The 13,202-nt window shown below is 39.7% G+C and overlaps 1 protein-coding gene across 11 annotated transcripts in view; it reads left to right on the top strand.

Annotated features, from left to right (window-relative positions):
* The window catches only part of AFF1 (ALF transcription elongation factor 1), a 205,771-nt gene extending 194,704 nt beyond the window's left edge, over positions 1-11,067 (top strand). For all 11 annotated transcript variants that reach the window (XM_082391100.1, XM_082391095.1, XM_082391102.1 and 8 more), the window contains 3 exons: positions 380-520; positions 2,420-2,643; positions 5,639-11,067. In XM_082391100.1, coding sequence (XP_082247226.1) covers positions 380-520; positions 2,420-2,643; positions 5,639-5,760 — 487 coding nt within the window. In that variant the 3' untranslated portion in view covers positions 5,761-11,067. The remainder of the gene's footprint in view (positions 1-379; positions 521-2,419; positions 2,644-5,638) is intronic.
* The last annotated feature ends 2,135 nt before the right edge of the window (positions 11,068-13,202 follow it).

Here is a 13,202-nt window from a genome sequence, read left to right as displayed (position 1 = left end):
CATATCTGTTTTCTTAAAGTGAAAATGATCATGAAAAGCAAATCACTACCAGAAAGGGTAGGATGTGTGGTCAAGGGGTTAATCCCACTGATGGTTAATTATTATTGAAATGGCATCTACTGCCATTTTACTGATGACTTTGGTCTTGTGACTTAAGTTATATCCTTGTATATTTGTGTTGTTTCACCAGTATTTACTTCTGACGCTAGTGTGAACAGTGCAGTGAGATTCTCGATATTCTTTCTCGCGTCGATGAGGAAAACCCAGTATGTTCATTAGGGTGAACATTAGGGAAAAGGTTAGGTGGCTTGCTCTCTGTAGTAGTGATACTCATGAATCGGAGCTAATGCTTCACTTCAACTTATGTTTATGTTCACAGCATGCGTTGCCAGTCCATTTTGAACATGGCTATGTTTCGTTGTAAAAAAGATATAGCAATAAAGTATTCCCGTACTCTTAACGAACACTTCTTCAAGACTTCTTCCAAAGTTGCCCAGGCACCTTCTCCATGCATCGCAAGGTAATGATCAGTCTAATTTAAGTAACTTCCAAAATTAAGTTCGTTCTTTCTTTACCTCTTGCTGTGACTTTGTTTCAAAAATTGTTTACATCCATGTGCTTATTTGCTTGTTCAACTGAAATCATTAGCACATTTATACCTTTTTGAGGAATAGTTAGAAATCAAGGTGTTTGCTGGTTGGGCAGCATAAAAAGATAACTACATAGAATCTAGGGTCCAGATTTTAGAGCTTTGAGGATATTTAGATATGCCCAACGATGCAAAACAGGCAGAGCCAGCAGAACCAGAGCCAAGGTCCTTTCTCCTTCTATGCAGCACGTTGTCTTAGCGTTTCAGTAAACAAGAACTTTCCAAAACCAATTCCCTCCTACCTTCTCCAGGGTCTGTAACAGTGATATTAAGAATGAAAACAGCTATCTCTAGCTAAAATTTCCCCCCCATTTTGTGAACTGAAATTGCTCATCTGTTCCATAAGCTGTCGAAAAACAGAGTCCTTGTGCGGGTGTTTTTAAGATGAAGATAGACTTTTCTTCCCTTTGGTACTTGCCTAGTATTTTTTTTTTTTTTTTTAATTTGGTCGTATTCCTTGAAAAGCTCCCAGTTCTGACGAGTTTTGCTATTTTAAGAACATCACCTAGAAGATTGCCCCATTTCCAGCACATTCAAAAGAAGAGATTCCCATATGGCCTCTCTTAAAAAAAGAAAGTCCTGATTGAGAAGCAACTTCTTTACCTCTGAAAATTTTCATGACTCCTACCTCTGAGATATTATTCTAAGTTAACAGGTTGTCAGTCACGTGATTTTAGATCACTCCTTCACCATCTGGCTAGCCACCTTCCTTGTACCAAACCTTGTTTTAGGCTCAGGGAAGCAGCAGTAAACAAAGCAGACAGGAATTGCCGCCCTCGGGGAGCTTCTGCTCTAGTTCTTCAAAGTGAACTTTCTGCTGGGGACGCTTAGGATCCATTAGAGTTCATGAAGCCCAAGGGCAGATGTAACTATGTGACGAGGCCACTGCTGCTGGCCCATCTTTCCATTTCATATCCATCACTTCTTAACGTCTGAGTGACTTCACGTGTGTTTCTCGTTTGATCCGCATCAAGGCACTTGTGAGCGTGCAGGTGCAGGTGGGCAGTCACTAGGAGAACACAGAGCACGGTGTGAGTCCCCCTGATGCCCAGTCTCCTCGTGGGCTGCCCTCTGTTCAGTCAGTGATGGGCTCAGCAGGTGTTTATCCAGAGCACCTCCTGTGCTAAGGGCTAGAAATGCAGAGATTAGGAAGAGATGGTCCCTGCCTTCGAGGTGCTTGTGAGGCAGGAAAAGGAATAGACAGAAAAGTATAATGAGGTATGATAAATGCAAAGAGACAAGTTCAAGTGGTGACAGAAAGGAAGCTGTGATGTATCCCCAGTGTCTGGAGGAGTGCTACCTGCAGAGTAGGAGCTCAGTGATGTTTATTGAGTGGATGAGAGAATGAATATATCGGAGATGAGGACCATCTTCTCAGGGGAAGTACTGTCTTCCTAGGAGAAGTTGGAATAGGGGTTGGGGAGAGAAGGGATTCCAGGCAAGGGAGTAAAATGTGTAAAGGGCCTGGGAGATACACTTGGAATACAGATTTGCCTACCTGATTCTATGTCCAGTGAAGAACACCTTACGTCTCTCCAGTTACTTTTTCCATTTGGAGGGCCCCATCCCACTGTGTTTTATGAAATAAATTTCCAGGATACTGAAGGTGAAGGGTGCCTCTCTGACCTTGTAGAAGTGATTTTAGAAGTGCTTGTCATTTTGGCAAGTACACACTGAAGCCTTGTGACTTGGACTGCAGTTCCAGAAACAGGAGATCTGTGATCTGGGAGTTCAGGTGATTAACCAGTTCTCTTTTCTTCCACCTTCCAGAAGCACAGGCACACCATCCCCCCTCTCTCCAATGCCGTCTCCAGCCAGCTCCATAGGATCCCAGTCAGGCGCTGGCGGTGTGGGGAGCGGGGGCGTGCCCGCCACCATCAGCACCCCAGTCACCATCCAGAACATGACATCTTCCTATGTCACCATTACTTCCCATGTCCTTACTGCCTTTGATCTTTGGGAACAGGCTGAGGTCCTTACCAGGAAGAATAAAGGTAAATGGTTCTGTCGTATTTATTACTGGGCCATGGGGATTGGGAGGGGAATAACATTGTATTTTCTGTTCAGTGTTTTGGCCTTTTTTTTTTTCTTTTTTAAAATTAAAATATAGTTGATTTACAATGTTGTGTTAATTTCTGCTGTACAGCAAAGTGATTCAGTTACACACATAAATACATTCTTTTTCATATTCTTTTCCATGATGGTTTATCACAGGATATTGAATATAGTTCCCTGTGCTGTACAGTAGGACCCTGTTGTGTATCCATTCTATATGTAATAGTTTGCATCTACTAACCCCAAACTCCCAGTCCATCCCTCTTCCACCTCCCCTACCCCTTGGCAACCACAAGTCTGTTTTGGTTTTGTAGATAGGTTCATTTGTTCCACATTTTAGATTCCACATATAAGTGATATCATACAGTGCTTGTCTTTCTCTGTCTGACCTTACTTCACTTAGTATGATAATCTCTGGGTCCATCCATGTTGCTGCAAATGGCATTATTTCATTCTTTTTCATGGCTGAATAGTATTCCATTATATATATGTATCACATCTTTATCCATTCACCTGTCAATGGACATTTAGGTTGTTTCCATGTCGTGGCTATTGTGAATAGTGCTGCTGTGAACATAGGGGTGCATGTATCTTTTTGAGTTAAAGTTTTGTCCAGATATGTCCCCAGGAGTGGGATTGCTGGATCATATGGTAGTTCTATTTTTAGCTTTCTGAGGAACCTCCATACTGTTTTCCATAGTGGCTGCACCAACTCACTTTCCCACCATCTGTTCAGTGTTTTGAAGAAAAGGAAGTGTGCAGCTGTTTACTCTTCTCACATTTTCTCCATGCTGTCACAGTTCTTTCTTGAGCTCTGTGGCATGGAGATAGATGTCTGTGACTAGATCTTAGCAAAATTAAATCAGAAGTGGCTTTAGCACCTTGCCCCTTCAGAAGTTTTGGTATCGTTATTTCACCCTGAACTGAAGTGCTAGCAAAAGGGCTAAGCAAATGCAGATGGAAAGTCATTGGCTATCCCCAGGCACAACACATTTGAGATGGGAAGTAGCATAACCTAAAATACTGCATTTATTCTTCAACCCAGAAATGTAAAATGGATGGAGCACCTGATGGCTGAGGAAGAAAAAAGCAGCTGAAACTACGAACACATATTTGTTTCATAATCACTAACTTTAAGCTAGTAGTTCTCTAATTTACAGGTCTTCATAAGATGTCCTGTTCAATGCTCAATTGTTGTCATTCAAAGACATCAGGTTCATCTGTTTACCAAGCTAGAAACATAGTATGTAGTTTCACTTTTTTAAATGCAACATCTGTGCAGAAGTTTTTTTATCATTAACACTTGAAGTAATAAAATAGGCTTCATTTATTAATAAATGTTTCATTTGATTTATTTTTATATTATAGTTCCATTTGTGAGGCTTGTGACTTTTGTTTATCAGCTATAATTTCTACACTTGTAAGGCTTAAAAGGAAGCAAACAAGTTAAAAAAAAAGAAAATTGCAAATAACATTAGTTTGGGTATCTTTGAAGTGCTGTTGAGTCTCATCTGGGAAGATTATGTAAATTGCATTCTCCTTGTTTATTATATGGGTAGAATGGGAAAAAAAGGAACACAAATTCTCATTAAATTCTGGATATATTTCTGTTATGCTTTCTGTTTCTGTAGTTGGTTCTGAGGTGAATATGCCCTATTCTGTTTGGAAGAATGGCCTTTTAGTTATATAGCCGAAGACATTTAGTATTTTCTGGTGCCTTAAGATGTTATTGTACCATTTTGTAAAAGGAATATTATTATTACTTATTAAAATTGTTTGGTAAATATTTTTGACAAATTACCTTCTGAAGCAGCCACAACTTAGAAGGATAATGTCAAAACTAAGGTGATTTTTTTTTTAAAAAAAGACCCAGCCAAAATAAGGTGTGAATTTGTCATACTGTTAAATTGAAATTGGTAACAAAATGTATCCCCTTCCAGTTTACTTTTTTGGGTTTTAGAGTAATTGAAAATTTTATTTTATTATATTTAAAATAATTTCTAAGTGTGAGCAGCAAGACTGACTGTAGTTTCAGTTTTTATTTTCTGTGGACAGACTTGATAAACTGGAGACCCTGAAGCAGGATTACCCAGATTGTAGTGTCAGGATTTTAGCTGTACCAGAGGCCTTTATGTGCAACACATAATTTATATAAAGTTTTATATGTGCAAATTGGGTACATAAATAGTCTCTATTTTTCTAAGGGAATGCAATAAGTGTAGCGTCGTGAATAAATACAACTTTCATAATCCTTAAAAAAATATTGCATTTATTGCTTGTTTTCAGTATATGTTAAGAAAGATGGTTAGCAACAGTATAGGAAATATGGCTTAGTAAATATTCTTGGGTCTTGTTTGTGAAGAAGGCCCTTGGAGAAATCCAAGGTTTAGGAGATGGTCAAGCACCTATTAGAGGAACTGCTTGGTGTCGGTGCTAGTGACCACTGAGCAAATGCTTATATGTAAATACCAGATTAAAGCCTTGACATGCTCTTTCCTGGCTATAGGGAAGAAGTCGGCCAGCTGGCTGTGGCCACTTACTTTCCTCACAGCCTCTTCAAACCTTGTTTTCTTTCTTAGCAAACTAATGATGCTTTTTTTTAACACGTTGAGTATTTTTATTTGTTTATTTTCATTCATGTGTCCATTGATCCAAAAGTATAAATTGAGTATTTTCCACTGTCAGCCACTGTGTCAGGCATAATGGAGTCAACTCTGAAACAAACTTAGTTCCTCCCTTTTTAGACTAGTGGAGGGATGTGGAGAGTTAGCAAACCATTACAGTAGATTGTGAAGTTTTTTTTCTTTTTTTGCTCTGCTAGATGACGTACAGAATACTGTGGGGATGTAGTTTCTGGAGCCTTGCCTTTTTATGTTTTCACTTTTATTTTGTGTGTGCACGTGTGTTTACATGTTGGGCTTGCTTTGTTTGCAGAATTCTTTGCTCAGCTTGGCACAGGTGTGTGCGCCCTGGCCCTTGACAGCAGTCTGATGGACCTGGTGCGCTATACAAGACAGGGCTTTCAGCGGCTGAAACAAGTAACCAAAACACCTTAATGGAGGCCCAGGTTGAACTTTTTCCAGGCCTTGGGAACTTTTTTGCACGTTGGAAGCCTCAAAACAGTCCAGACATTTGTCTGATCAGGATACCAAACTTGAGAAGAGAAGCACCATGAGATGGCCAGGACATTTGTTCACTGAAACTCAAGAACTATGGAATCATTGGTTGGACAGGATGTTTTTGTAGAAGCAGAAATGAGGAGGCTGGCCTCAGAGATGATCTTGCCTTTCCTTCCTAAAGGACAGAAGTGCAATGTAGCCCGAGTGGGCGTATGAATGGTCTAGAAACATTTCCGTCTTTTTTTAACCAGCAGGATGCAAATGAAATGAGGAGGAGCAATTTCAACTCTGAAAGCAAATTCACATCATCTCAGTAGCCACATTAGTTCATTCCTAGAAGGAATTTTTCTTTTTTTAAACAGTGAATTGTGGTGTAGGGTTTTGTGGGTGATTTTTTTTTTTCTTTTAAAGTTTTGGGGGAACTATTTGTTTAATAAATTCTAATGGTCATCTATAAAACATAAGTTGTGAAGGACTCCACTGTACCCCACTTTCTGCCATTGAACAGTGGCTTTGATAATACCAGGTATTGTCCTAATTTATAAAATAGAAGGCAACCCACCCCCCGATCCCCCCATTGCCTGGATACTGCACGTTCAACCCAGCTCTGATTTCTCCGTTAACTGTGCTGGAAGGCGGCCCCGTCGGGCTGGGGGAGAGAGGAGCTACAGCGCACAGGGGAGCTGTCTCCATCCCCATCCGCATCCCCATCTCCATGTACCACGGAGGACTGGGCGCTGCCGTTCCCACCCCCTGCTCCAGAGAAAGGCAGTCACATTGACTGTACTCTGCATTTTCTACTTTGGGGAAGAAGGAAACCAACATTTATCCATGACCAGATGGTTGAAGTGCTTTTTAATTTTTGTTTAAGTAGAGCTGGAATTTGAGGTGCTGATCTGTGGTCTACAGTTATGTGGTAACTCACGTTGTCTACCAACTCAGAGTTTTGTCAGCGAACAAAGAAAAATGAAATCTACTTCTTAGAGAGGCTATATTTTTCTGCTACAAATTACTTTATATTTATAGCAAAACTATACTTTGAGAGCCCTTGATTGTCTAGGGGAAATTAACTCCCTGAGAGGCTGTGGAGATTTGGGGTGGTTTATTAGACTTTCAAAAAAAAAAAGTCACCACATGCCTTCAGTCCAGAGTGTTCTCAATCAACTAGATGTGATTAGATTGAAGAGGAACTGTGGCCTACCCATAAGTTGTTATTGCCAGATTCTATACATTAAACCAAGTTTATTTTGAATGACTTAAAGTGGGGGGAAAAAAACCCAAACAAACAGAATTCCCACATATCCATAAGCACAGATTTTTTTCATTGAAACTTTGAGGGTTATTATTGGAAGCATTATTTTGAGTGCAGTGTTTTTAGAAGCCAATTCTTTTTATCCCTTTTAGAAGTAGAATTTGCACATCTCTTACAATTGAGGAGTGAGTGTTAACGCTACAACTGGTTTATTTTTCTGCCTTCATCCCATTCCGCCCTCTACGTGTTGTTTCCTACCAAGCATGTTTGACATTGTCATGTTTATTAGTGAAGAAGGGAGTACCATCTTTATTTGTGATGAAGAGGTCTAAGGTCCATATGATGAATGTAAGAACTTTCTTGGTAATTGGTAACTATATAAAAGGGATGTGTAGCGGATGGGAGTGATGCTTATTTTTCACAGTATGAATTGTTTGTGTGAAGCTGTTCCTTCAGTGTCTTACAGTATCTAGCCTGTTCTTTGGTTATCACTAGCTAGGACAGAGGTCTGTTACTTCATGTTTAGGTTAAAGCGAGAGCATTACAACAGTAGTGTAATACCTGAGCATAAGAACTTGATGTGCGATCTTGATGGACTGATTTCATTTACTGATGTTCTAAAGCAGAGCCATGGTCCTTTTTAAACTACTTGTTTAAAAAGCAGCCTGTTGTTAAATGAACAGTAATCGCCTGGTAGGTTGTCTGCTTGTGGCATTGTGGGTCCATCTCTTCTGTGTAGGAGACAGGACACCAGAGTGTGTTCTTCAGGACAGGTTCTGATCCATGCACACCGTGCTGAGTGCGTGTGTCTTCTCAGGAGCCACAGTGTCCCCCTGACTGAAGACATTTCCAAGTCAGTTTCTCAGCCATTTCTAAAAGAGGTAATTGCTTTTTCAGTGGCCTTATTCTTTGTGTGTGTGTGTGTGTGTGTTTTTTCCCTGACCTTTATATTAAGATTTTATTTGTCCCTTAAAAAACTAATGAGTTTGCAGAGATCAGTTTGTACTATTTTGATCATGGAATATTTGTGATTCTTACTGCAAAATGCATTTTACCTAAAAGAATTCTTAATGGCTACTTTTAAAGTAGAGTATGTAAAAGGGTAGCGGCTGACGAATCCTTAATGTTCATAAGGTCTTTTCGCTCTTTCAGTTGTATATAGAAATCTAAAGGATTTTAAATCATTTGCACTTTTCCACTGCATGCTTAAATTCCCAAAGGCAAAATTTGTACTGAGGTAGATAATTGAAAGGACTAGATTATAAAATCAAGCCTTTGAATATGTGAAGTTCTTACAACAACCGTAATAGTACACACTTCACAGACAAATATAAGACATCTTGAGTAAAAATGGAGTGTAAAAAACTTGCCTTTGGCACTACAGTTTCATGTGTGTGTGTGTGTGTCTATCTTTACTAGGAAATGGAAGAACACTGTTTTACTTTTAAAAATGTTGAATGTTTCTGTCCTTCCTGGAGGTAATTAAAATGTGAATCACTGAATTTAAGATTTTAGCTAGACTAAGGGCCCTGATAAACAACGATAAAACACTTCACTGAAATTTACCAAATTACACTGGGTTAAGAATGTGAAAACGTCCGCCATATGCCAGGTGTGGTAGAAGAGCGGGAGGGTCCAGCTGGCATATTATCAGGACCAGAACTACAACAGGAGAATGACTTAGCTGATGCTATGATTTAATCACAATACTGAATGGGAAAAGCATCTGATTTTTTTTTTTTTTTTTGAACAAAAGGACCTTTATTTTATAATCTGTTTTGACCAAAATGTTTAGCTATTTCCCCTAGACAAATTGGACCACACTTATCTCCCTTGTTCTATATCCTTTAATTCCCGATTTCAGGATGTTTAGAAGCTAACAAACTACCCCTTTCTGGCTGAAAACTTGCCTTAATTGGTACCTTAAATATTAACGTTAGTAGGATCAGGAGCTTACTATTTTTTTTTTTATGATTCCTGTTCAGTAATTTTTAGAAGCAAAAACAAACCATTGTGCCCTCCAAAATGAATAAAACTCTTATCTCTGATATATGAAAGGAAATGTGTGTGTACATAGACACACACACACACACACACACACACACACACACACACACACACACACACAGAGGCTGGCTGAATTGGATATATTTATTGTGCCTTTGTTGACCACACCTAATTTTGGAATAATGCTGTATTCATTTTGTCATGGCTTTCAGAGATGTTAGGTGGGTCTTGCACCTTTTTCTCTTCTGCTTCATGAAGTTTGAGGTGTATTTGTGCATCTTTAGGTAAATGAATCAAATAAGGCTTGATTCCCTACCTCCCACACAGATTCTACTTTTTCTTAAGGATTTGTTTGCCCAGACACTACGCAAAATCTGTGAAAAACTTTGCCACCTCATCTCCTACACTCTACCACTGATGAGCAGTATTTAAATCTTGCTAGAATATTTGGCCTTCTTTTAGAAACACAGATGTAGAGATTTCCTCATTGTGGTTGTGGTGGGGTGTCAGGATTATAGCGGTACTTGGTCCCTTTCTCTCTTGCTCTAGTGGTTGCCTCTTGTTTTTGGTCCTACTTAGAATTTGTGGATGCAGATTTTTTTCCTATACTTTTGTCATTTTGTTTGTGGGAGGCGGAGTGGCAGAATAACAAACATGGTGTTGGGGATTTTCCTTCAAACATTGCAAGTGGTATTTCTACCATATACACCTCAAATATCCAATCCAGTTGTGTCAGTCACCGAAAATCCGAGAACGAATTGTGACCACTGGCCATGCTCTTTAGTTCGTATTTACGAGGCGTTGACAAGCACCCATCTACCACTTCTCTTAAGGTAGCTGTAAATTTCCTGTTGTCCTGGGGAAAGCCACTCTATTCTGTTCGCGGTGTGTTGGATATCAACAGGTACCGTGCTGGGTAGAGAAGTGCCTGTATTTCTCTACCCAAGACAGCAGGAAGGAAACTTACAGCTCCCTGGGAGCCTAGATATTACTGTATCGACCTGGAAGGACAGAGAAATAAGACCACTGACAGCGAGGCTGGCCGAGCTGCACTGGTCAGACCAGGCAGTGGCTGACCTAAGGAAGATAACTTGCTTTGCTTACAAGTAGATGTTTAAGTGATGCTGAATACAGGCAGTATTAACTTTTGTTAATTAACTTTTGTTTAAGAACAAAAGGCAGTACTCGCCTTTTGTTTAGGCCATCAACATGTATTGTTAAAATTACTGCACATCCCCTCCTCAGATACCAAGTATACACTGTTCATGTTGGTGTGTGTGTTTATACACGTGTGTCCCAAATCTTGTGTTGGTTTTTTTTTTTTTTTTTCTTCTCCTGAATGTGATCATGTTTTGGATGATACCTGAGCAGGGTTGCCTTTTTTTATTTATTACCATTATATATTATATTATATTATATATTTTTTGCTTTCTTATAACTTTAGAGGAAAGTCAAATCTTGGTATTATTAAAATTGTTTAAAAAAGAATAAATCGTCCAGTTGATAAATGAAGATCACTGGTCTGTCTCTAAAATAATATGAATTTTTCTTTAATTACTGTGTAATAACGTGCCAGCTATCTAGTCCACACAATGGTTTTGTAGGTAGGATAGGGAAGCAGTGATGCGCTCAGTGGGAAGATGTGCAGCACAGACAAGGGGGACTCCATGTGTTTTATCTATTTCAGCAATGGAACTGAAACTTGGGGCTTTTGTGAATAAAATTTAGCTGCCTTGTACAGTCCTTTGAAAGAGACATACGTGATCTGTGAGAATTATAGTTTTCTTTTTTTAGAAGAAAAATTTGCAAAAGATCTTTCCAAAGATACCGTGCCACAGATCTTTTGTTTATTGTTCTCTGTAATAAGGATTAATTGCTGTTTAAAAAAACCATGTAATTGACTTGTTCGTCTTCAGATTCTTTACTTTTCACAAGAGGATGGAGCTGTAAAAAAAAAAAAAAAATTAATAAAAATTTAGAGAAATCATTGGCGTTGAATCCATGCTTTCACTTTGCTTGAATAAAGTAATTCCTAAAATTGCTATATGTAGTTACCACGTACAGCCAAGGAGAGTCTCACATGGAATAATTTGCCCTTATTCACAGTATGTATTTATTGTTGAAGTGGGAAAGGGGCAGGCAGAGGGTAGCTCATCTTTCTGTTCACTTTATTTTCAAGATCTCAATCACTGCACTGGTGGTGCAGTGGTTAAGAATCCTCTTGCCAATGCAGGGGACACGGGTTCGAGCCCTGGTCCAGAGAGATCTCACATGCCACCGAGCAACTAAGCCCGTGCGGCACAACTGCTGAGCCTGTGCTCTAGAGCCCGTGAGCCACGACTATGGAAGCCCACGTGCCTGGAGCCTGTGCTCCGCAGTGAGAGAAGCCACCGCAATGAGAAGCCCGTGCACTGTAATGGAGAGTAGCCCCCGCTCTCTGCAACTAAAAGCCGGCACGCAGCAACGAAGACCCAATGCAGCCATAAATAAATAATTAAAAAAAAAGAAAAGACCTCAATCACAAATTAGCCTAATACCACCAGTGTTGCTTATCTTAACATCAACTGCCAGGTGCAACAGTGACCAAATTTGCCTATTTTCAATTTGTTTGCTGGGTATGGGGAGACATATTTCTAGAAGGTTGGTATGGGAAGAAATCTAAAGTCCATCTGGTTTCTCTTCCCTTTGCCACTCCAAAAGAAATGATACTCTAGGTGCTGAAAGATGACTTCCTAAATTTGAATCCTGGCTCTCTGGTTTGCTGTGTGACCATGGGCAAGTTACTTAACCTCTCTGGGTTTCTTTTCTCATAAACTTAGTTACGGCTTTGGTGTCTACCTAGTAAGGGGCTGAGGATCACATTAGATGGTGTACAGAGTGTGCTTAGCATGGTGCCTCTGCCATAAACACTCAAGACTGGTGGCCTTTTTAGACTTCCTCCCTCCCCTCACTGCACCGCAATATCCCAACAGGTGACCCTCCAGTCTTTGACTGAACACTGATAAAGATCTTGCTACCCACCTCTTCCTCTTTGATTCTTTTTTTCTTCCTTACGTTAGGTTGACCTCTACTTATATCAGTCCTAATGAACAAACAGGGACCCACCTTTGGCAAGCTCACAGTAGAGTTGACAAGCCAGCAATAACTGTGGTGAGCATGCAATGGCAAGTGCGGGAAAGGGAAAGTTTTAGTCCCGCTTCAGACTAAAGGGAAGACTGAGGGAAGAGCTCTCACTTGAACTAGGCCTTAAAACATGAGTCATAAAACCTCTTCTGGGTTTTCATTTTTTTCACAAAAACTTCCCATTGTCACATCTTGTCTCATACATTTTCAGTAGTAGTTGTCCACTGCATGGTTGTACCAGTTTATTTAACCAACCCCCTTGTTAAACATTGAGACTGTCTCTAATTTGGGGATAGTATGAAGAATGCTCCCATGGCCATCCCTGAAGCAAACTAGTTCGGCAGATTCAACAGTATTTCACCATATTTTCTTTATGTAAATGTATGTTTGTGTATATTTATGCTTCACCCCTAAAGACTTCAGCATGCATTTCCTAGGACATTTTCCAGCAGGATCACAATACAATTATATCAGCTAAGAAAATTTCTCAACATCTGATATTCAGTTCATATTCAAATTTCTGTAATTGTCCCCCAGAGGTCTTACAGCTTTTTTTTTTTTTTCCTTTTTTTTTTTTTGAGCCAGGACTCAAGTTTCAGGCATTGCATTTGGTTGTCATGTCTCTCTGTTAATCCAGAACAAAAAAAACACACCTTTTTAATACAAGGTCCTACATCTTGGCACTGTTTTTCCCTAAGAGTCCGTTAATTCATATCTGTATCTCCTATATAGATTTCCTATAAACTGAGTGAGGTTTATTTTATTTTAAATATTTTTTTGATGTGGACCATTTTTAAAGTCTTTATTGAATTTGTTACAATATTGCTTCTGTTGTATGTTTTGGGTTTTTGGCTGCGAGGCATGTGGGATCTTAGCTCCCCAACCAGGGATCGAACCTGCACCCCCTGCATTGGAAGGCGAAGTCTTAACCACTGGACCGCCAGGGAAGTCCCTGGGTTAGGTGTAGAAGCTTGATTGTATTTGGCAAGAATCTTTC

This window comes from Balaenoptera borealis (assembly GCF_965194805.1).
Source record: "Balaenoptera borealis genome assembly, chromosome: 4".
In the NCBI taxonomy this organism is placed as follows: Eukaryota; Metazoa; Chordata; class Mammalia; order Artiodactyla; family Balaenopteridae; genus Balaenoptera; species Balaenoptera borealis.
Note: the sequence above shows the minus strand (reverse complement) of the source record. Positions and strands in the feature narration are given on the sequence as shown.